Below are 23,443 nucleotides of genomic sequence, written 5' to 3' on the forward strand. Positions count from 1 at the left end.
TTTGTTCGCATGTTTCCCACCCTGCGAGACAATAGAGGAGCCCCCCACTCTGAGGCTTGAGCAAATCACGCTCAGCTTCACTCTGGACTCGTTGACGCTCTGAGCCGCGTTTCTAGGTCATGAGAGTCTGTTATGAATAATAAAACGAGTCTGATTTAAATGGAATATTTATAGAAGCACACAACAGCAAACGCTGCACCTCCTTCCTGTATTATTTTCTCTGATATAGTTTCTGCAGTATTTCTTATTTACTAATGTTTCATCCATCTTGTACTCTTTACCGTGGCATATTCAGCTCTCTGTATGTGTTTTTTACCATTATGCTAGCTGGGGTGATCGTGAGACAGACTGTGAATGAGCCAGGGACCTAATGACTCAGACTGGGGCCCCTGACGGGAAGGGTGATATTTGGTTGAGGGGAAATGGTTCAGTTAGAGGTGATGAAAGAGGAACTCGGAGTGCAAGGGGATATTTGGTGAAGAAGAGGTTTTAGGATTCTGCCCTAGATGTTTAATTGTGGGACCACTCAGATGGAAAACAATTAGAGTGTAGTCAAGTAGGTCTATTTTTGTGCTGTAGGGTATATATTTTCTAGAGAACACGTGACTTATTTTCAGCTCCTTTATAATCAACGTAATAACTGCAGGATCCAAGAAATCACATGTGATAGATTGGAATCACTCAACTCTTTCTGTACAGGATACACATAATGCATGACCCTGCACTGATGGCCAGTGTTATTCTCCATCAACATTATTGTGTCTTTAGACCTTTGATAAACCAGAAACTAAAATAAACATTAAAGGATACAAATAATGGCCGGCTGAAGTCTCAGCAGAACCATATTCACTCACTCTATGAGACAATCTCATCTCATTAGTACACTTTTATTAGTGATGCTTTCTGCTTAGGGTCTCCTCCAAGCAACCCCCTAGCAATGATCTGGAAACCACCTACAGCCTTCAGAAAGTGTAAATATGGAGTTGCCTGCACTGTAATGCCAAACAGTGAAATTAATTCAATGAAATGAGTTTGTTTCACTCAAATAATAATGAAATTTCATTGTACTTAAATAGAAAAAAGTTGTGTGAACTCAAAATTGATGGTAGTGAGCTGAACTTAATATGATTGAGTTACAGCAGATTTCTAATTCCCAGCATGCTTTACGTCAGACTGTATATGGAAAATAAATATTGAAATGAAGTGTTATTTTGCACAAGATTAATGTAGGGAGACATACGATGTGTTTATTGCTGTGTTATGTTGGGATTTACAGGGGGATCTGTTATGTTAGTTTTGTAGGGTTACCACCAGTGGTGAAGAGTTGCAAGGATATAATGACAGTCTCTTTGATAGTTATAATAGCATGTGTTATTTGCTATCTAACATTTAACCAAGATCTGAATGTGATGTTTGTGTAAATAAACTGTCCGTAATTAACATTATGATGAGTGGTGTGAGGCTGAGAACTGTGGGAGGGAAAGGATGCGGGTGACGAGAAACCTGTGCACCACACTGGCCTTGCTCCACTTCCACGGCTCTCGTTCCCACCCCACTTGTCACTTTAAAAGATGATTTAGTATACTTTTATATTTTTTGAGGTAACAAGTTTCCTCAAATGTTTAGAGTATTCTGAACTAATTGAGTTATTAAAAGTGTATTTTCCTATTATGGCTGATATTAAAGATTTTCAACTTTCTTTAGTGTGTGATGTTGCTGCTTGAGCATGAAAAATGTCTGCAAATTTACAAAGAACAAAGTCACTCCTATCTAACATGGTAAGGGGCGTAACATTTCCGAAGCACGTTTGAAGCGGTTGACCAATGACAACACACTGGTTCATCCAACCAATTAGAGCACATTGCACTTTTCGGAAGGAGGGCTTTATAGAGACAATAACTAAACTGTGTGTTACTGACAGACTGGGAAGAGAGGTGCTGCAACAATGTAATGTATAAAACAATGTTCATAAAATGTTTTTTGCAGTCAAGCATGAAAACCTATTCTAGTAGACACCCAAAACGAAATCAAGACTTTATAAAAGGGCGTAATATGTCCCCTTTAAAATTCTATACTATTTTGAATAAAAATTAAAAGAAATTCTGTCATCAATTATTCACCTTCATGTAGTTCCAAACTCATATGGCTTTCGTTCACCTTCAAAAAATTAAGGTATTGAGAGATTGTGTCTCTTGATAAGACTTTGTGGATTAAACTGCTCGATTGATATGGATTATTTTTACAATCTATTCATGAACTTTTTGAAGCATCAAAGTTTTGATGGAATGGACTTTTAGTGGAGGAACAGAAATCTCTCAGGTTTCATTAAAAATATCTTCATTTATGTTTCTGTAACGAAGTGGGACTCAAGGTAAGATCCATTTGCAAGCTTTATTACAGAAGTAAGCGTGGTCGTGCTCACTTTAAATAAAAGCTTGCAAATGGATCTCTGCCTGAGTCCCGATTCGTTACAGTTTCAAAGATGAATGAACAATTTTATGAGTGTTATAATGATGACAGAATTTTCATTTTTTAATAAACTACCCCTTAAATGGTATCTAGATTTCAATAAAGATTATCTAATTGTGAAAATATGTTAGTGCATATGCACAATTTAATATCCAATATCAACCAACACCAATTAATTAATAATATCTGTAATATCGGACAATAACCAATATGATATTAATATATCATGCTTTGCTACACATTTATTGCATTAAATTACATATTACATTATTTTCAAACAAATTTAATGTTATGAGCATCAGATGCTGATGCATAAGTTAAATTGTATTTGGCAAATGAATGATGGTAAGAAGCCGGTATGCTGCGAAGACCCGATACTGTCGTTATGCTGTTAGTTCATTTGGCATGATGAAGTGATCTCTGGTAGATGTCATTTACTAAAGCTGATTGTTTAATTAATGATTTGGGGAATGAATATTAAATAGCCGTTGCACACAACATTCCTCTCATTATGGCACACAGTCAGATGAGGGGTAATTAGACCCCACCTACACCTTGTATATATTTCAAACACATTCAAATCAACCTTGTGGACCTTCAACCACACTGACATGCTTTTCTGTTGAAATATTTGTTCATTCTGTTCTACCCCCATAAACATGTGACAACATAATTCTTATTTAAGAAGAGCTGTAGAGTAATTTTACCCTTGGCTGCAGCCAAACGTTGAGATCTTTTTCTCTTCCAGCACTCCAGAACATTTACTTATTATTGTTTGCATTATAATATATGTCTCTTTGTAAGCCTGTCAGTATAAAGGCTGATAAAGGCTGGAGGATAGTGTTGGGTGAGGGAAGTCCACACTGTTTAAATCAGCCTGTATGTGCTTTGGACACGATTTTAACTTTGCAAATTAAAAAACTGGCAGAAACGTTCCACAGACTAGAGCAACCACCCAGCAACCATTCACAACACCCTAGCAAACAAATAGCAAATAGCACTAAAAAACACACAGAAAACCTTAGAAACCAAAACACCCTGTTTTTGCATTAACTTCTAAATCTAATTATTTATAAAATTATGTTTCTACTCCAATTCGTTGTTGAAATAATAAGTGGCTGTCATAACTTGTTTTCATGACAGATTTATTTAAACATACATTAAATAATCACTAACAGGTTAAGTGAAATTCAATGAATACTGTATATAGGCTAATATAGCACATGTATTTGGCAAAAGAGTTAAATTCTCTGGCGAACTAACAAGTGTGGAAACTGAATGACTTCACTGTAATGCTACTGAAATGTAATGCTACGTGACATATTCTTTAAAAGCTGTTTTATAGATGTCTTTCCACGGTTGAAACACTGATTGAGCGATTACATGAGTTTAAGTAAGTTGTATTGTATCTTTCAACATACCTTCAGATGTTAATTCAAGTTTATTCTATAACTAGTAGTGAAGAGAAAGGGAGGGTCGCATTCACTCGTGCTTTCACTTGAACTGAGGCGCCTATAGAGCGATCTGTCATGCCACATCAAAGAATGACAAAACAGCATTTATTGTTTGATTTTCGTGATAAAATTGACATAATTTGAAAGATTAAACATTGTTTAAGTGGCCTTTTGTAATATTATATTGTTTGCAAGTACAATTTTATAAAAATATACTTTTAAGGGTAACACTTTAGTTTAGGGTCCAGTTCTTACTATTAACTAGCATGCATATTACATAGCATAGCATATTCACAGCATTGTACATCATTTCATCTAAACAGCAAGACACGCCATTTTCATCCATTTCCCATGCTTCATGCTGTAGCTTACGGCAGTAGAACTTCTGTTCCACTCTTTGTTGTCTTTACTAGCGTAGCACCAAACTCCCACTCATTATTTTGCAGTGATGGGGAATGAGATTAGCTGTGTGCTACAGTATGTTAATGATTATCTCCATTATTTAAAGAATGAAACATCAAAGCCTTGCCGTGGTAGAAATGCTGGGATATATTTTATCTGAACATACGCAATTCATTAATATTTCTAGATATCTGTTGTATCAGAATCCCTCTAGCTTTTGCAGGTAATCGTGAGACAGGATGAAAAAGCAGTAGTTGCACTTTTATTAGAAGCATAACAAGTACTAGTGTTCCATATTTTATCCTCCTACACAGAGCTCTCAGATTGCAGAGGATAATGCCATTTTCTCCTCTGAGCTAACAGCACCCTTGACCCAGAGTGCACTGCTTTGGCCCTCTGGATAGAATGCATTCCAGTGTGTCTGTAGTGTAGAGATGAGTTTTATAAAGAGGTTGTGCATGGGACTGACATGGAAATAAAAACCTTTTCATTTAGTTTGGTTTATTGTGTTTTATGTACTTGCTTTGAACAAACCTAGCCCTAAATATTGAACTCGGGGCATATAACTTGTCCCGCAGCAATTGTGCTACAGATATGAATGATGCCTCAAATCATGCAGCTTGTTGAAGTCAGGTGTGTTTGCTTTTCTAAATGATCAGACTTATTTTCTTTATAAGAATATTATACACAGAATAATTATTGTCATATTATGGCCCATAACTGATAAAACACAACTGAATTCCTTTGTTTTGCCTAAATAAATTTTAAATAAAATATTAAAAACTGAAATCGGTCGTTTTAAATCTTACAAGTGAATTTAGGCACCACAACATTATAATTCACAGTATGAAAAATTTATATTTATTAGATAAAGATTATATATGTTATTATATTTATTTATTATTTATGATTATAGTTAATAGTTGTCATTTGTTATGCTGTGTATAGTATATTGTACTAATATAATACAGGTATTTACAGATAAAATATTTTAGTTTAACATCATTCATAAGTGTTGATTTTTACTGTTGTTATTATTTTTGCATTGTGATGTTGTTGCTGAATTCTTTCTTTGACTGAATAGCCACTTTACTGAATTTTTTCCTCTTTCTCTGTTCTCCAGGGCCTTATACACATATGAAGATGACAGTAATGATTTGATCCTGTCTTCATCAGGAGGTAGGCTACATCTCAACATACCTCCTGTACAAATATAGACGATCTAATAATAACCAACCAGAATCTAGTCATGCACAAGCAATATAACGCTGTCGGCTCTGACAGATGACATTCATTTGCATTGATGATGTACCATGATTATGCCGGTGAATGCCACTGTGCGATTGTATCGTGACACAGAAGCCACACGCATTAAATGTGATATTAACACTGTTGGAGTTATGCACAGACAAACATCTTTATGGATTTGCAGCTTATCCAATTATTCATAGAACTCAATGGACTGTAATCCTGCCATCTAAAAACAGGACAGATCCCAAACACTGGCGTCAGTAACCGTCACTCAGCAGTTCAAATCTAACTGCGTTTTTCAAACTATTATGTGCATCAAACTGCACGGTCTCTATTTTCCCTCAGAGCTGGAGGAGGGAAACCTGTCATTTTACTCTGATGACAATCATTTAGTCTGTGACTGATGGAAGGTTATTATTAAGGGCCGTGTTGATTAGCACAGAGGACACCATTCAGAAGTTAGGTTTGTTGTGGGAATTTTGTTTGCAAGAGATTTCCCTCAATGTTTATTTACAGTGAACATTTTGACTTTCTTGTTTCTGAAGTATTTGTTTCTAAATCCATCATTTTGCTGCAGTTTTCAACATTATCTCTTAGCAATGTTAAAAATGCCTGTAAATCTCACAATATGAGAATGATGCAAAGTATCTATGCAAACTTGTAGCTCGGCCATTCAGATTTCAAAGCAGAAAGGATCCAATTTGTCCAAGTGCAATTTCAAATTATCAGTCTAAATAACAAGGATTGGTATTTTATTTAGATCAATTTAGTGTACACAGAGTTGGGGAAAATTGCACATTGAAATCATACACATGGAATTACAATTTTTTTATGTGGGCAGTAAGTAGTGGGCTTATGTGTCTGCTGCTTTGTGTAATTTCCTCTTTCCGGAGCAGGAAAGAACTTCCACCAGACTGTGGGTGTGTGTGTATGTGTGTATTTATGTCAGTCCAAACCCTCTCCAGAGAATATGTTTCTGTCTATTGGCACATGTATACCTCTCATTAGAAGCAGTAACTAACCCATCAGTCATATTTATCAGCATAATGGGTAGCCAGCACATTTGCAACCGATTTTACAGTATGGTATTCTACTAGCAATTAATTTCTTTTAATAGTTTTTATTATTTTGTTAATACTTTTATTAATTTTTTCTTTAGATATTATTTATAAAAGAATACAACTGCAGGTACTACTACTACTACTACTAATATTACTTATATACAGTGTGTGTATATATATATATATATATATATATATATATATATATATATATATATATATATATATATATATATATATATATATACTATTATATTCATTCATTACACACAGACTGATATATTTCAAATGTTTATTTCTTTTAATTTTGATGATTATAACTGACAACTAAGGAAAATCCCAAATTCAGTATCTCAGAAAATTAGAATATTACTTAAGACCAATACAAAGAAAGGATTTTTAGAAATCTTTGCCAACTGAAAAGTATGAACATGAAAAGTATGAGCATGTACAGCACTCAATTCTTAGTTGGGGCTCATTTTGCCTGAATTACTGCAGCAATGCGGCGTGGCATGGAGTCGATCAGTCTGTGGCACTGCTCAGGTGTTATGAGAGCCCAGGTTGATCTGATAGTGGCCTTCAGCTCTTCTGTATTGTTGGGTCTGGCATATCGCATCTTCCTCTTCATAATAATGCATAATAAAAGGTCAGGCGAGTTTGCAGGCCAATTAAGAACAGGGATACCATGGTCCTTAAACCAAGTACTGGTAGCTTTGGCACTGTGTGCAGGTGCCAAGTCCTGTTGGAAAATGAAATCTGCATCTCCATAAAGTTGGTCAGCAGCAGGAAGCATGAAGTGCTCTAAAATGTCCTGGTATATGGCTGCGTTGACCTTGGACCTCAGAAAACACAGTAGACCAACACCAGCAGATGACATGGCAACACAAACCATCACTGACTGTGGAAACTTTACACTGGACCTCAAGCAACGTGGATTGTGTGCCTCTCCTCTCTTCCTCCAGACTCTGAGACCCTGATTTCCAAAGGAAATGCAAAATTTACTTTCATCAGAGAACATAACTTTGGACCACTCAGCAACAGTCCAGTCCTTTTTGTCTTTAGACGCTTCTGACGCTGTCTGTTGTTCAAGACTGGCTTGACACAAGGAATGCGACAGCTGAAACCCATGTCTTGCATACGTTTGTGCTTAGTGGTTCTTGAAGCACTGACTCCAGTTGCAGTCCACTCTTTGTGATTCTCCCCCACATATTAAATGGGTTTTGTTTCACAATCCTCTCCAGGGTGCGGTTATCCCTATTGCTTGTACACTTTTTTTCTACCACATCTTTTCCTTCCCTTCGCCTCTCTATTAATGTGCTTGGACACAGAGCACTGTGAACAGCCAGCCTATTTTGCAATGACCTTTTGTGTCTTGCCCTCCTTGTGCAAGGTGTCAGTGGTCATCTTTTGGACAAATGTCAAGTCAGCAGTCTTCCTAGACCTACTAGACTGAGAGACCATTTAAAGGCCTTTGCAGGTGTTTTGAGTTAATTAGCTGATTAGAGTGTGGCACCAGGTGTCTTCAATATTGAACCTTTTCACAATATTCTAATTTTCTGAGATACTGAATTTGGGATTTTCCTTAGTTGTCAGTTATAATCATCAAAATTAAAAGAAATAAACATTTGAAATGTATCAGTCTGTGTGTAATGAATGAATATAATATACAAGTTTCACTTTTTGAAAGGAATTAGTGAAATAAATCAACTTTTTGATGATATTCTAATTATATGACCAGCACCTGTATATATAAAAACTAAAAACAAGATAAATTTATTTGAGAAGCACAGTTAAACTGTGTCAGAAAAAAATAGTCTTAATTATGTCAGATAACACTTAAGCAAAAATTGGTCAGGCCAAAGTGTCTGAATAATTTATGGTTCTAATTTTTTATCAATTTTACTGGTAGTTCACTGTATGAAGAATTTTTGTGTATAGACCGGGATACACTGCACAATTTTTTGGCTGTCCCAGATGAAAGATTGCCATCGTGAAACAATTGTGGCGATTTCTACCTTAATTGGTAGTCCTATGTCATACAGTGAGAGAGGTTCAAAGACGGCCGTTTTCCCGGTCTTGCGACCAAAGATAGCCTACGATAGTTTTCTGACAGTGTAAGAAATTCAGCATGATCAACGCACAGTGTGTTTGCTGCTACGACCTATGTCTACTGATTAGCCAATAAAAATGTGACATGAAATCAACGCGACACTGCGCTAAAACTTAAAACCGCTTACCTCAAGCTCTTATTCCTTCTTTTTTCACCGCTTCCTTTTTATTTTCAGCACACATCAAAACTACAACTGCCAAAGTGTGATTCAACATGGTGTTTGTTTACCACTAGCGCATGCTGATGACGTTTTATTCTTCTATTGAAACTTACATTGTAGCCTACGATTCAATAGGTGTCATCATCGTACAGTCTACATGCATGTCGTACCCAAGTTTAGTAGATCCATGTCGCACAGTGTGATAAAGTAATGATTTTATAGGATTGCTAAAATCGTGCAGTGTATTATATGTCATATTATCTATTTGTTGCAGTTAAGTACAGTTTAGTACTGTACACTACTAACTGCTATAGAAAACCTATGGGTCTAAGGACTATCTTACAAAAGCAGGAAATAATTTTCTGATGGTGGTGGCAGCCAGACCCCACACAAGCCCCACAATCCTATTTCCTAAATAGTAGTTATGAAATGACTACTTCACTAAAGTTCCAACATTTAGATTAGATTAGAAAGCATGTTCTTTTACTTTGTGTTCAGGCCAGTATGGGCCATATTTTGACATGTTTACTGAAAAACAAGACAAAAAAACAATGCAAATATTATTATTATCATTGCAATTACTACACTACTACCTCATGCAAAAAAAAAAAAAAAATTCTAAACTCTGTGATTGTTGTGTTTGACAGATGGTGGTCTGGCAGAGATCGCAGTAACCTTCGATAACACCCGGATCATGTACGGTTTCTGCAGCCTGAAGGACCCCACTGCAGCCCTGCCGCGCTACGTCCTCATCAACTGGGTGAGATGACGCAACAACCTGCATTCAGTGACACTAAAAATTTTCAAGCCATTAGCAAGAACACTTAAGCTCTAGAGGTCGACAAAGACAGAGCAGTCAACATAACCACAGTCAATCGACATCAGTGCCACCATTTAATCATACATGAATTCTTCTATCTTACAAAAGAAGGAAACAATTTTGTGATGGTGGTGGGAGCGAGACCCATATATTTAGCCCCCATGTTTCTGAATTAGTAGTTATGAAATTACTACAGTACTTTGCTAAAGATCCAAGAATAGATTAGATTAGAAGACATGTTTTGTTACTGTGTGGTCAGGCTGATATAGGCCAGTATATCTATTAGTGACATGAAGGCGTTTTGATTTTTAAACATGAGTTGGAGGGATCACTGGATAATCTTGCTTAGAATAGAGTCATGATTTTAGCTCTCCAATTGATTTATATACTATTGATTTATATGCTTAATTTTGTTGTGGAAAATGTGATACACTACCTTTCAAAAGTTTGGGGTGATTAAGAGTAAAAAACAGAAAGAAAGAAAGAAAGAAAGAAAGAAAGAAAGAAAGAAAGAAAGAAAGAAAGAAAGAAAGAAAGAAAGAAAGAAAGAAAGAAATTAGTACTTTTATTCAGGAAGGATGCATTCAATTGATCAAAATTGACAGTAAAGACATTTATAATGTTACAAAAGATTTCTATTTCAAATAAATGTTTAATCAAGTATACTGAAAAAAATATTTCACCATATTACTTTTTTTACTGTATTTTTGTTTAAATAAATGCAGCCTTGGCAGGCATAAGAGACTTTCAAAAACATTTTTTAAAAATATGAATTATTCCAAAAATTTGACCAGTATTGTCATAATCATTCAATTTGAAGTTTACACCAATATGTTGAGGTGCATACAAATGCTGTATATGAAGCAAAGTACTGGCTATTGCACACAACTCAAATGAAAGACAATCTTAAATCCTAACATTATTTTAGTTAATTTAATTACAAGCATGTTTTGTACTTTGTATTCTTAGTACTTAGCCCTTTATGTCACATCAATTATTTTAAATTGTGTGAGCTTCTTTATTTTGAATGGGTGCTGATCAGAGAAAAGTCCCTGTTGTTAGTTGAATTATTAAAGCGACATTATCTCTTTAAATGTGGAAATGCACGTCATGGTTGCAGTGGAACACAATATTCAACTCAATTTAAGGTTCAAGAGTGTGATTTTCTTTTGGTTTTCTGAATACGGTGGGAGGTTGTAGCTACCTAGGGGAGCAATCTGAGACAATTATATATTGGCAGTACTCTGAAGTGTGCTAGACTTTTTCTTTTTTGATTCACACAGCAGTTGTATTCTGTGAATAAACACATACATGACAACGTTTGTTCAGGTTGGTGAAGATGTGCCCGATGCCAGGAAGTGTGCCTGTGCCAGCCATGTAGCCACCATAGCCGAGTTTTTCCAGGTGGGTCTCCCAAAGGTAAAACAAACATCTTTTACTTCCCTTTTAAATTAGGTAATGACCCATTTCAGTGATATATGAACCCACTGTCTCTCATTTTGACATCTCTGAGCATGTGAGGTGTGTTAGCTGTTATGTTTCGCAGTCATCTTTTGTGACTTTCCTGTTAAAGCTGTCTGTAAAGAAGGAAATGTGATTCATCCATAACGATTTTCCTTGTTAGTGTTGGGGTGAAACTCACAAAGCAAGTCTAGTTCACCACAAAATCAAATTAAATAAATAAGAAATTATATTTTGCATGAAGGAGAGAAAAAAGATTTTGTACTTTTTTTTTTTTTTTTACAAAAATAACATATTAAACATTGACATTATTTTGGTGACAATTAAGCATGTTTCCCCTCCAATTCCCATTTCCATAATACAAAACAAAATCTAGTTCTCATTACCATAATGCAAAAAAAAAGTATTTAAAATTTATTTTTTAAGTTTTAGGTATTTACATTTCATTGAAGATAATTTAACGTACCATGCCTATACTTATGCAGATTTTTATCAAAAAAAATGTGTCCAGACAATATTACCTTTATTACTTTGTAACAGTAATGAGAATCAAATGGGAATCGTCATTGAGAATAATGAAAATTAAATTAAAAAAATAAAACATCTTAAACGTGCAGTGTGTAAAATTTAGGAGGATCTATTGACAGAAATGCAATATAATATACATGACTATGTTTTGAGTGGTGTATAAAGACCTTACATAATGAACCATTATGTATTTATTACCTTAGAATAATTAATTTCTATCTACATACATCGCAGGTCCCCATCGTCATTTTGCGCCGGCATATTTGTACAATAACCCTAAATGGACAAACTGCTCTACAGAGCGTGTTTCGTCACTATGTTTTTAGAGGCAGCTTGCATCGTCACTACATTGAATACGCACAAAGAAGAAGTAGTAGTAGTAGTCATCTGGTTTGTTAGAAGTAAAAAGAAGCCTCATTGCTTGACAGGCTATCTGCTGTCTCAGGCACTGACATCTTTGTCCACCGTAGCTTCTCTGAAGTGCTTTGAAAGAGAGTATTGAGCACGGTACAGAGCCGTTGGTTGCAATTCGCAACCTCACCACTAGATGCCGCTAAAATTTACACACTGCACTTTTAATTCACTACAATGAGAATTGTTGGGAAATATGGCAAATTGTCATTAAAATAAATTTAATTTAATTATAAATTGTCTCAGGTTACGTATAACCTGGTTCCCTGAGAAGGGAATGAGATGCAGTGTAATGGAGTTGACACTATGGGAATGCTTCTGCATGACTGGTATCTGAAGCATGTGTGAAAAATGCCAATCTTTATTGGCTAATGTGATGTCAGGTGACGTAGCATAGTACCTCAGCAATAGAGGTGAACCCTCGAACTAAGTGAAGGGAGGATTCACTTGTAAGCGAAGATGGGGTGAATGGCCTGTCAGACACATTCACCTCCCAAATCACCAAGGGTGGCAGGATAATTAGAGGCACTCCCTTTCAGGGATTTTGGATAATGCCTTGAAAGATGCTATACCCCGCATCAGGTGAGCTCTGACATCTAGAGGCAAAGCCATTCCACACGCCTCACATGCCAACGTAATTACATCTGTTATTCAATGTGAAAGGCATTTCCAGGTGAACACCGACTCCTTGCTGTGACCTTCAAGCAGGCCAGCAGTTGAGTGCATTTATAACACTGGCCTGAGTGGTAGACATAAATCCTGAATAAGTGAAGCCTTTCGTGCTCCAGTGATTCATGCTGTGGAAGAAGAAGGCCTGGAGTATGATCGGATGAGAGGTCGCAAAAGGCTGTAACCGCATTAGACGTGACCACGTCTAATTCTTCGGAGTCAGATGCGGACGGCATTGGTTCCTCGTTTGGATCAGAAGAATTTGCAGAACAAGCTTTCAAACCTTTCAAGCTTTTCAAAAAGGGATCCTCAGAGTCAGTGTATATGGTAAGAGAAGGGGTGGGGGGCACCCATCTCAAGCTCCTCCTCCAACTTTACCTGTGAACCCCATGATCTAAGCTGCTGTGCTGCCTCAGCAGGCACAGAACCCAAACCAGAAGCCTGAATCACATCCCTCGAGAAGAGCGCCAGGAAGGAGCAGAAATCCTTATGGAGAAATGTTCACAATGAATACAGTCAACCCCCTTCGAGGACTGACCAAGCATGTTTTGAATGTAATCTGGTTTTAGGTGCAAAATCTAAGCAGGAGGAGGCTTTTCTGAAAGGTCCTGTAGATCTTCTGCTCTTCTAAACAAATTAATTGCTAATAGAAGGTTCAAATAGAGCTTCTAATAAACCTTTCAGGACCACAGAAAGGCCTCAAGAAGGAACTTGCTTCCTGCAGATATGCCTCAGCCATCTGGCACCATGAAAAAATGGAGACAACAAAGGGTGCCTCCCCACAGAAAATCTAACAGAAGGTATGTGTCTAGGGGAAATAGTGGTCGCATATACCTTAAGGGCAGCAGGGGCTAACCCTGCTGAGGGGCGCTCGTGGAGGAACTCCAGCACTCTACAAGCCGGCAGTGGGCTGGGTTCAAGTAGTGTTGTTCACACCATGACTCAAAGAGCTGCCATTTTAGGGCATACATTTTCCTTGTGGAGGGAGCTCTGGAATTCAGAATTGTTCCAACAACCTCAGTTGAGAGATAAGAATCTATGAGCTGGTGCCTCTCAAGGGCCAGAACCAAAGTTTCCAGATCTCCAGCTAGGGGTGATAGATCGACCCCTTGAGATAGGAGATCTCTCTGGATGGGAATCTCCCAAGGAGTGCCATCCAGGAGAGACACTAGATTCTAGAACCAGACTCAGGCTGGCCAAAAAAGGAACCACTAATAATAGGTGGACTCGGTTTTGGCGAACCTTTACTAGAGCTCCCAGGAACACAGCTATCAGAGGAAAGGTGTGCAGGGGAAGCCTTAGCCACATCTGTACTATGGTGTCCAGCCCCAGAGGAGCTGGAGGTTTGAGGGTGAACTAAAGGGGACAGTGGGTCGACTTCTCTGAGGCAAACAAGACCACTTTCTCTTGACCATACCTGGGCCCTATGGACTCCACCACCTGTGGATGGAATGGCAATTCCCAGACGTCAGCCCCTGCCTCGACAAGATGTCTGCTCCCAGATTTGCATGCCCTGGAATATAGACTGTCCTCCCCTTTAAAACAGTTTCTCAAGTGTTTATAATGCCTTAGCCTAGCCATTCCAAATTTTGCTATATATCCTAATCATTGTTAACATGTATTTAATGTTAACATGTACTTCAATGAGCTCATTGTTTTGGCCTTAAATTAATACATTGCTTAAATTAATACATTTTTAGCTAACTGCCTCATTTGTATATGTACATTTCTGAAATTACATAATTTGGACACAATCACCTCTGATAACAGATTACACTAAATTGTGATGTCGACATGCATTGCCTGTAAAGCTGCTTTGAAAAAATATGTATTGTATTGTTAAAAGCTCTATACGAATAAATTTGAAATGAAAATGTGAATTATATGGGTGAGAATGACACCTTGATGCCAAGCCACCAACTCTTGGTGATTGGTTTGTTCAGTGCCCTAAACAGCTTATTCGCAGGGAACAGTTGAACTTTGCAACTATGGGACTGATTGAAAAGACAGTACCCAGCATTTTCCAGGGGGCAAATTGCTGTAACAACCTTATGTGTTCCGATACCCACCGGAGATTTCTTTTCCCCCGAAATACCCTAATAATTATTAGAGGTAATAGAGGCTGGTGCCTCGGTTTACAGCATTCTCCCAAAGGTGTCCCAAGGGAAGAACTCAATGTTGGTATGATTCATCCCCAAAAGAAAACCCAGGATACTTTCTGTTACTAAATCCAAAACTGGACACAACCCCCTGTCCCACCATAACCAAATGTAATAAAGAAGGAACTAGTTGAAAGGAGATGCATGTTTTTTCTAGAGGCGGCAGACAGCCTTAACAACCTACTGGGCAGAATCCCGCAGGAGACTGCTTCTTCCTGAAACACGTAACTTGGCGGGATAGCAAGTCAGCTCTTTGAAGGCATTGAGAAAGAATGAGCACCCATTTTATCGTGGTGTGACACACTTTTTTCCTGAGAGGGCTTGCCCTCAGGCCACTGAACTTGAAGATATGAAAGGTGAATTGCTCTGTTTGGCACCCTGTAACAGCTTACTGGCAGGGAACAGCCTCACAGTGTCAAATGCAGTCAGTAAACTAACCAGACAAGTTGTTCTCCGCAGCCAGAGAGAGAAAGCGAGACACCTGTCTGCTCTCACCTCAAACTGCAAGCATAATCCACACGCCGCCTTGACACGGGACATGGGATCTGATCGGCGAGGTTGCTTTCAAAATCGGTAGAGATGACAAGAAATAGGGGAACACCTGTCTCAAGTTCCACCTCTGCCAACTCAATTTGCGATCCCTGTTATCAAAGCCGCAGGGGCGCCTCAGCAGACGTGGGACCCGAACCGCGAGGTGCAAACGCTTGACTCTGATCGCTTGTGAAGACAGCCAGACAGGATCGGAGCTTCTATTGCGAAACTCTCACAAAGAGGAAAGAAAAGAGCCCTTTTTGAGGGCTGACCAAGTGGGCTCCGCTCCCAAACAGATAACACACTGATCATGCGTGTCGTCCTGTGGGAGCACGGCAACGCACAACACCTAATCTTTGCATTTCTGGTAAAATGTTGTTCACATAGTTATAGTTACTAAATAAGCACAAGAAAAATTATATTGAATGTTTTTTCTTTCTTTCTTTTTTTTTTTTTTACAGCATAGCATACATTTTTTTATTTAATTTTTTTCAGTGGAATGACCTTAATTACTGCAGAAAACAATATTCTATAAAATAATCTGGACATAATAATCATAATTTTCACACCGCTTTCACTGAATAAACACAGTAAAAATGAAATTTAATTATTTTTGTTTTTATATTTCTTTTGTTCGTTTATATCTACAGTATATGCATAGAAACAATATTTTATTTTATAATTTTTTTCACTGAAATGACTTTAATTAGAAATGTATTTAATTAATTGATTTGCAGTAGCCTACTAAAATATCTTTTAAATATATTTATATATTTTTAAATATATTTTCTTTTATTTATTTATTTTTTTTCTTCAGTGAAATAAAACCTGGACTTGTTTTTGTGAGATTCGCCTATTTCGGAAGTTCATCAGAAGTGTTCATTTCAAACATTGACTCATGAATTTTTTACTAACATGTTTTTTAGTGCTTTTCAATACCACCATCCCCTCTGTTGTTGTTAATGCTTTCTGTATGGCTTTGTTTAACAGCAAGCCTCTTTAGCTCTGCAGTAATTCAGTACTGTGCTCCAGTAGATAAGAGTAAATCACAAGTTATGTGGGTGGGCCACAGAGTCTTGGTGGGTTTGTTGGATGTGTATGTGCTTCTGTGTGTATGTACCTAACAACTGGTAATGTGCAGCAGAAGATGTTTCTAGATGACTAACTCGCTCCTCTTCAGGGCTATTGTGTTGGAGGTGTCTGTCGGTGTGAGGTATCTGAATGGGGGGCCGCTCTACTTTTCAAACCTCTCAATCTCTTCAACGTGGGTACGTGGGCGATAAAGGGAGAGCGAGAGAGAGAGAGAATAGAGGTATTAAGGTAGAGAAACGCCACGATAAAACAGCGAAAGGACCAAGGCCGCCACAGAGATTGTGCTTTTCGGTTGAAAGAGAGATGGTGCTATCAGGAATGAATTGATCTAAAGTGCCAGTCAACTCACCGGCTGCTCTTTTTGAGCTGAAAACACTGATGTCAGCATTCATGTAGCTATGTCAGAGAAATACACATGAACCAGATATAGTCGGTTGTTTGATATTTGTACAAAAGCTTAGTTAGAGGAAAAGCTCAATATTCTGTGATGCTCGCACAAATGCTTACAAGCACGTTGAATACTTGTTTTATCTTGCAGGAAAAGCCTAATTGCATGTGAATGAATGATTCATACTCATTCATAGTTACCCTTTCATATGTTATTCACTGTAGTTACTCACTTTGGACTAATTCTTTCATTAATAATGTGATTGATGATATAAAAATAATGTACACCACTCTCAAAAGTTTGGGGTCAGTAAGATTAAAAGTGACAGTAAATACATTTCTGTATAATTACTGTTCTTGTGAACTTTTTATTTAAGAATCCTGAAAATTTGTACAGTATTAGGAACAGCACAACTGTTTTCAACACTGATTATAATGATAATAAATGTTTCTTGAGCAGAAAATCAGCATATAAAAATGATTTCTGAAGCATCAATTGCTAATAGTCGTGGCTGATTTTTACATTTTTTCGAATAAAAAAATAACAAACATTATTTTAAATTGTAATAATATTTCACTAAAATGCTGATCAAATAAATGCAGCCTTGGTTAGACTTCTTTCAAAAACATTACAAATCTTACCAACCCCAAACTTTTGAACAGTGGTATACATTTTGTTGCACTTGCACCAACTGAAATTATGGCAAGGCATTAGCTAGAAAAATTGTATCTTAATATGTTTTATATTTGTGTATTTGAATAGAAAATCACACATGAACACATTTTTTTGAAGGTAGAATCATAAAATGTCTTTAGGAAAGCTGTCAAGTAGAGTTTGTCAATGCTGTCTTTTGGTGCAGCCTGATGCTTTTGTGACTTTCTTCTTTTGTCTGACTCTCTTGTGACAATTGGGCTGTTTGCCACAGTGACTTAAAAGAGTGCTCGTCAATTAAATGCGCGGTTGATGCTGGTTGCCAGGTGACGTGTGTGCGTGTGTGCAGCAGTACTACTGATGCTCTTTTTCTCTCTCCAGGGTGTTGACGTCATTGTGAATGCTAGCACCATAGACGACATCGACCCCTCAGCTATCGGACAGAGGCTGACCAATGGGACGGCTCCAGTGGCCAGCCCAGTGCTGAACCGCCTGCGAATGAGAGACGAGGAGAACGCAGAGAACGTTGTGCGTGATTGGTGACAGAAGGGCTGCTTAAGGGATGAGAGCAGGGTCGAGTGTATGTGTGTGTATGTGTGTGTGTGTGTGTGGGGGGGGGGGGGTTGTTTGTGTGCACACTGGAAAGGGGTCAAATCAAGTTGTCTGTGAATGGCTCTCTAATAGTGTGATGCCTGACACAAGGGTACAACCTTGTTGCTGTTTTTAGAGGAAAGTGCTCTTAGAGCCACATTGTTGATACAGAGGAACTGAAACAATGATTGCTTATGTGCATGCGAAACAGAGAGTTGATTCACACACTTTAAAATAACCTAGATCCTTCCTGCTTTTTCTCACTTATCTGAATGACGTCTCTGCCAAGTATATGCTACCTGTTGAAAGTTTGAAAGTTGAAAGTTTTTTAATGTTTTTGAAAGCAGTCTCTTCTGGTCACCAAGGCTGCTTGTATTTGATCTAAAATACAGTAAAAACAGTAATATTGTGAAATATTATTACAGTTTAAAAGAACTGATTTAAATATATTTTGAAATGTAATTTACTCCTGATGCCAAGCTGAATTTTCAGCATCATTACTCCAGTCTTCAGTGTCACATGATCCTTCAGATATCATTCTTTTATGCTGATTTGCTGCTGAAGAAACATTTCTTATTATTACCAATGTTGAGAACAGTTGTGCTGTTTAATATTTTTATGGAAACTGTGATACACTACCATTCAAAAGTTCGGGGTAAGTAAAATTAAAAAAAAGAAAAGAAAAAAAGTTAATAAATTTATTCAGCAGGGATGCAATAAATTGATCAAAAGTAACATTAAAGATATTTATAATGTTATGAAAGATTTCTATTTCAAATAAATGCTGTTCATTGAACTTTCTATTCATCAAAGAATCCTGAAAAAAATATCAAGGTTTACACAAAAATATTAAGCAGCATAAACTGTTTTCACCATTGATATGGTGGTAATTGAGCACCACATCAGCATATTAGAATGATTTCTAAAGAATCATGTGACACTGAAGACTGGAGTAATGATGCTGAATATTCAGCTTTGCGTCACAGGAATAAATTACATTTTATTTTTATATTTTTTCATATTAAAAACAAAAAAAAGTTAATTTAAATTGTTATAATATTTCACAATATTACTGTTTTTGATCAAAACAGTAATATTGCAGCCTTACAAGAGACTTCTTTCAAATACATTAAAAAAAGAAAGAAAAAAAAAATACAAATTTGTGCTTTAATTTGGTATTAGTGTATCTGTAACATACCTTAATCTTTCAGCCAATCAAATTCAAGAACCAAGTGATGTTGGTATAATCTAATCACAAAGCCAGTTTTTACATCTTTGAAACAGTGAAATGTCTCCACAAGGATAGTACCAGATTTATTTAATCTTGTGGGTACATTTTTATGGTCCTAACGAGGAAAACAGCTTATGAATCATACTAAATGATTTAGAAAATGTAAAAACTGCAAAAAGTTTTCAGTGAGGGCTGTGTTTAGGCTTAGGGTTAGGGGACAGAATATATAGTTTGTGGAATGTCCCTATAAAACATGAAAACCCAACATATGTGTGTGCTCTCTAGCTGACTTTATGTTTGAAGAAAAAATAAACTGTCCTCATAGTGCCTTTCTTGGATCAACATCTTTGTCCTTAGCTGGCTGTCCAATTAAAATGGCCAGTACTCACACTTCCCCTTTCCTCCTGACCGCAGGGCACCACCTACCAGAAAACAAATGCAGAGATCGAGATGAAGAAAATCAATCGAGAGGAGTTCTGGGAACAAGCCAAGGTAGAAATTTGATTCCTTTAGGTTTCTGCTGCTAAGATGCTTGATGTGAGACTCTGAGGATAGCAGTGTGAGCCACTGTAACCAGTGCAAGCACAATGTGACGGTTCAGCTGACCGCTCTCTTTGTTTTAACATTAACGAGGAAGTGATTCTATCAGATTTTTTAATGCCGTTCAGTCACTAGCAGCTTAGAATAACTAGGTGTGTCTTTAACTATGGTCACTTTTATGAACCAAGGGTTGATTTTTATTAAAACTTTTATTTTTATGAGGGCCTTGGACATTTTTTACTGTGCCTTATTTTTTTGTGTTGCTGTATTTATTTATTTACTCATTTATTTATTCATTTATGTGTGTGTGTGTGTAGAGATTTCAATCCTAAATTATGAAAATGTATCATAAAAAATATTTTATTGTAAAACTTGATCATCTAAACAGAGTGAAATAAAAAAAAATCAATATTAATTATTATTGTCTGAAGCTGACAACAGCCACTTAGTTTTGCCCTGATAATGTTTTATATGTGTATATAAAAAAATAGTGTACTTGTTTCCCATTTTTGTTGATCATAATTTTCCAACCATACTATAATTGTACAATTTTAAATTATTATTATTACTATTACTAATATATATTTAAAAATACATAATACTTATTTAAAATATACTTTATTCTTAAAAGTAATTAATAATTTATATTATTATTATTATTATTATTATTATTATTATTTTTATTAATACTAATATTATTTTTCAGTATCAAATTATTATTTTATTGTGTCCATTTATGATATATAAAATGCTAGCTGTTTAAGACAAAGGAGGACATAAATGTTTAAAATGTTGTTTTCACCGCAGATAATGTTCAAACTAAATATATAGTTAAAGGTGTGTTAGAAATGACAAATTTTCTGGTTCGGAAAAATGCTAATATTCTTCTGGTTTAATTGCAATGGAAAAAATGGAGGCCTGTATCCTTTACATACATCAATTCACTGTGGTTTTGTGTTCTACGGTATTTACACATGAAAATTATACATGAAAAAAGAAAGGACAAAGAAAAATAGTAAATGAAGTATAAATGTTATTGTTTTAATCCTATGTAAATACATTTCACTGATATTTTACTGACATGTTTCCTGATTAAAGCGGGAAGAGGAGTTGAGAAAGGAGGAAGAGAGAAGGAAGGCTGCGGAGGAACGGCAGCGCTTTGAAGAAGAGAGGATGGAGCTGGAGAGAAAAGAGCAAGAGGAACGAGAGAAGCGGTACCGCGAGAGGGAGCGGCAGATCGAGGAACACAGGTAGGAATGATGCCACAGTGGCCAACACCGATGACCCTCTGTCATACATTATTATGATGCTATCTGTGTTTACATGCGCGGTCACAGGAAGAAGATGCTGGAGGAGGAAGAGGCCAAAGAGAGGTCAAGGAATCAACCCTTGATTGTAAGAGTGCGTGTGCTTTGCATTCAGGAAACCAGGTTTTGTGTCTTACAAGATGTTTTCTGGCTTGAAAAATGCAAAGAATGCATGATAATCTATGCGTTCCGTAATCTATGACCCATGTTTCTTCCATGGGCAGTACACAGGCTTCAGAAGTATTTACACAAAATCAGTTCAGATTTATTGCACTAGTCATTTGTAAAGTAAATAAGTTACAAACAGAGGTATGTGGAGTAACCCACATTTAACTGTTATTAACAAAAACTTTTGCTGCCCCCTGCTGGAAATAAACGTGCATCGATTGTCTTTACAGACAGAGCCCAGCTATGACGATCCTTCCCTGGAGAAAAAGGAATCAGAGGTTGAGGTGGGTTGAAACGGAGCTGTTAGGGCCACACTAGCACCGCTTCATTTCTCAGATAAGTGTTTTTAAAAGGAGAACAGACTCTGACCCAACAAGCTCAAATGTGGAGCAGATTTGTGTTATGATGACAGATATTCTGCTGGGAATTACATGTGGGTCAGTGGGATTCCTCTGGCTATTTAAAGACTGTGCGTGTGCAGTCTGTAGGATCTTCATTATGAGAAGGGGACAAAAAATCCTAATGCAAAACATTCTTACCTGCACAGCATGTATACTGTAAAAAAATATTTTCATTATTTGTTATAACATTTTTCTTTTGTCAAATCAACTTAGAGTTTCTGTTGATTAAACCAATCGTATTCAATGTATTAACTCATTTTTTTTATTTCAATGAACTCAACATTTTAAGGCAACCAGGTAACTTACTTTTTTTAGGCTAAACCAACAGTTCTTTTTTATAGTGTAGCTATAACATTAATACACTACTAGTCAAAAGTTTGGAAAAATTAAGATTATTAATGTTTTTGAAGGAAGTCTCTTATGTTCACCAAGTCTGAATTTATTTGATACAGTAAAGACAGTAATATTGTAAAAAAAATTTCACACTTTAAAAACTGATGGCAAAGCTGAATTTTCTGCATCATTATTCCAGTCTTCAGTGTCACATGATCCTTCATTCTAATATGCTGATACGGTGCTCAATTATTAATAATGCTACTTATTATCAATGTTGAAAACTGTATTTTTGTGGATACACTGATACATTTTTTTCATAATTCTTTGATGAAGAAAAGAACTTTGTAACTTTATAATGTCTTGACTGTCACTTCTGATCAATTTGATGCATCCTTGCAGAATAATCAATTATTATTTTCTTTTAAACTTACCCCAAATTATTGTTTAAAACTGTTTTCAACATTAATAAAAATTAAAAAAAAAAAAAAAAAAAAAAGTTTCTTGAGCAGAAAATCAGCATATTAGAATGATTTCTGAAGGATCATGTGTCACTGAAGACTGGAGTAATGATGCTGAAAATTCAGCTTTGATCACAGGTGTAAATTACATAACAAATAATATATATATATATATATATATATATATATATATATATATATATATATATATAAATATATTCCAAACATTTGACTTAGCATTATGTATTAAATATTAAATATGTTTACAGGAGGCTGCAGCCATCATTGCCCAGAGGCCCGATAACCCACGGGAATTCTTCAAGCAGAGAGAGCGAGCCATAGCCAACAGTGTGGACATCTCACCAGTCACCACACACAGGACCGGTAAGATCATAGTAAAGGGTGGAGAAGCGGAGGAGGATAAGGACGGCGGTTGATGCCACTAAGCCTCTGTTTGTCCTGCTACTTGCTCTTCACTTGTCTCTCAGTCTGTCATATAATGTGAATTGAACAACACAGCTCAGGATAGAGCATCTGTCTGAAATCTCTGCTCTGAATCACGACAACAGATTTTTGAGGGTCATAGACAGATTATTTATATAGGTAAATTATGTAGATAGATATTGATATATTTATATAGCAAACAGAGGTAAAAAAAGAATAGGATCTAAACTTCATATATGGTGGCCCCAAAGTTATTGTAAGCCACAGTTATAAATCTCACAATCAGTGTTCGAGTATCGCATTACAAGTAATGCAAGTTAAGTAATCAGATTACTTTTTCCAAGTAACTA

At 36.5% G+C, this 23,443-nt stretch overlaps 1 protein-coding gene across 3 annotated transcripts in view; it reads left to right on the plus strand.

The window, feature by feature from the left end:
* dbn1 (drebrin 1) overlaps nucleotides 1-23,443 on the plus strand; it is a 99,699-nt gene that overhangs the window by 53,773 nt on the left and 22,483 nt on the right. Inside the window, exons 2-10 of one of the 3 annotated variants that reach the window (XM_067375749.1) lie at nucleotides 5,449-5,504; nucleotides 9,555-9,667; nucleotides 11,057-11,146; nucleotides 17,999-18,145; nucleotides 19,854-19,931; nucleotides 21,078-21,229; nucleotides 21,317-21,380; nucleotides 21,685-21,738; nucleotides 22,919-23,033. In XM_067375749.1, coding sequence (XP_067231850.1) covers nucleotides 5,449-5,504; nucleotides 9,555-9,667; nucleotides 11,057-11,146; nucleotides 17,999-18,145; nucleotides 19,854-19,931; nucleotides 21,078-21,229; nucleotides 21,317-21,380; nucleotides 21,685-21,738; nucleotides 22,919-23,033 — 869 coding nt within the window. The remainder of the gene's footprint in view (nucleotides 1-5,448; nucleotides 5,505-9,554; nucleotides 9,668-11,056; nucleotides 11,147-17,998; nucleotides 18,146-19,853; nucleotides 19,932-21,077; nucleotides 21,230-21,316; nucleotides 21,381-21,684; nucleotides 21,739-22,918; nucleotides 23,034-23,443) is intronic. The other 2 variants (XM_067375750.1, XM_067375751.1) reach the window with 2 other exon arrangements.

The sequence above is a fragment of the Chanodichthys erythropterus genome, chromosome 22 (assembly GCF_024489055.1).
Source record: "Chanodichthys erythropterus isolate Z2021 chromosome 22, ASM2448905v1, whole genome shotgun sequence".
Lineage (NCBI taxonomy): Eukaryota > Metazoa > Chordata > Actinopteri > Cypriniformes > Xenocyprididae > Chanodichthys > Chanodichthys erythropterus.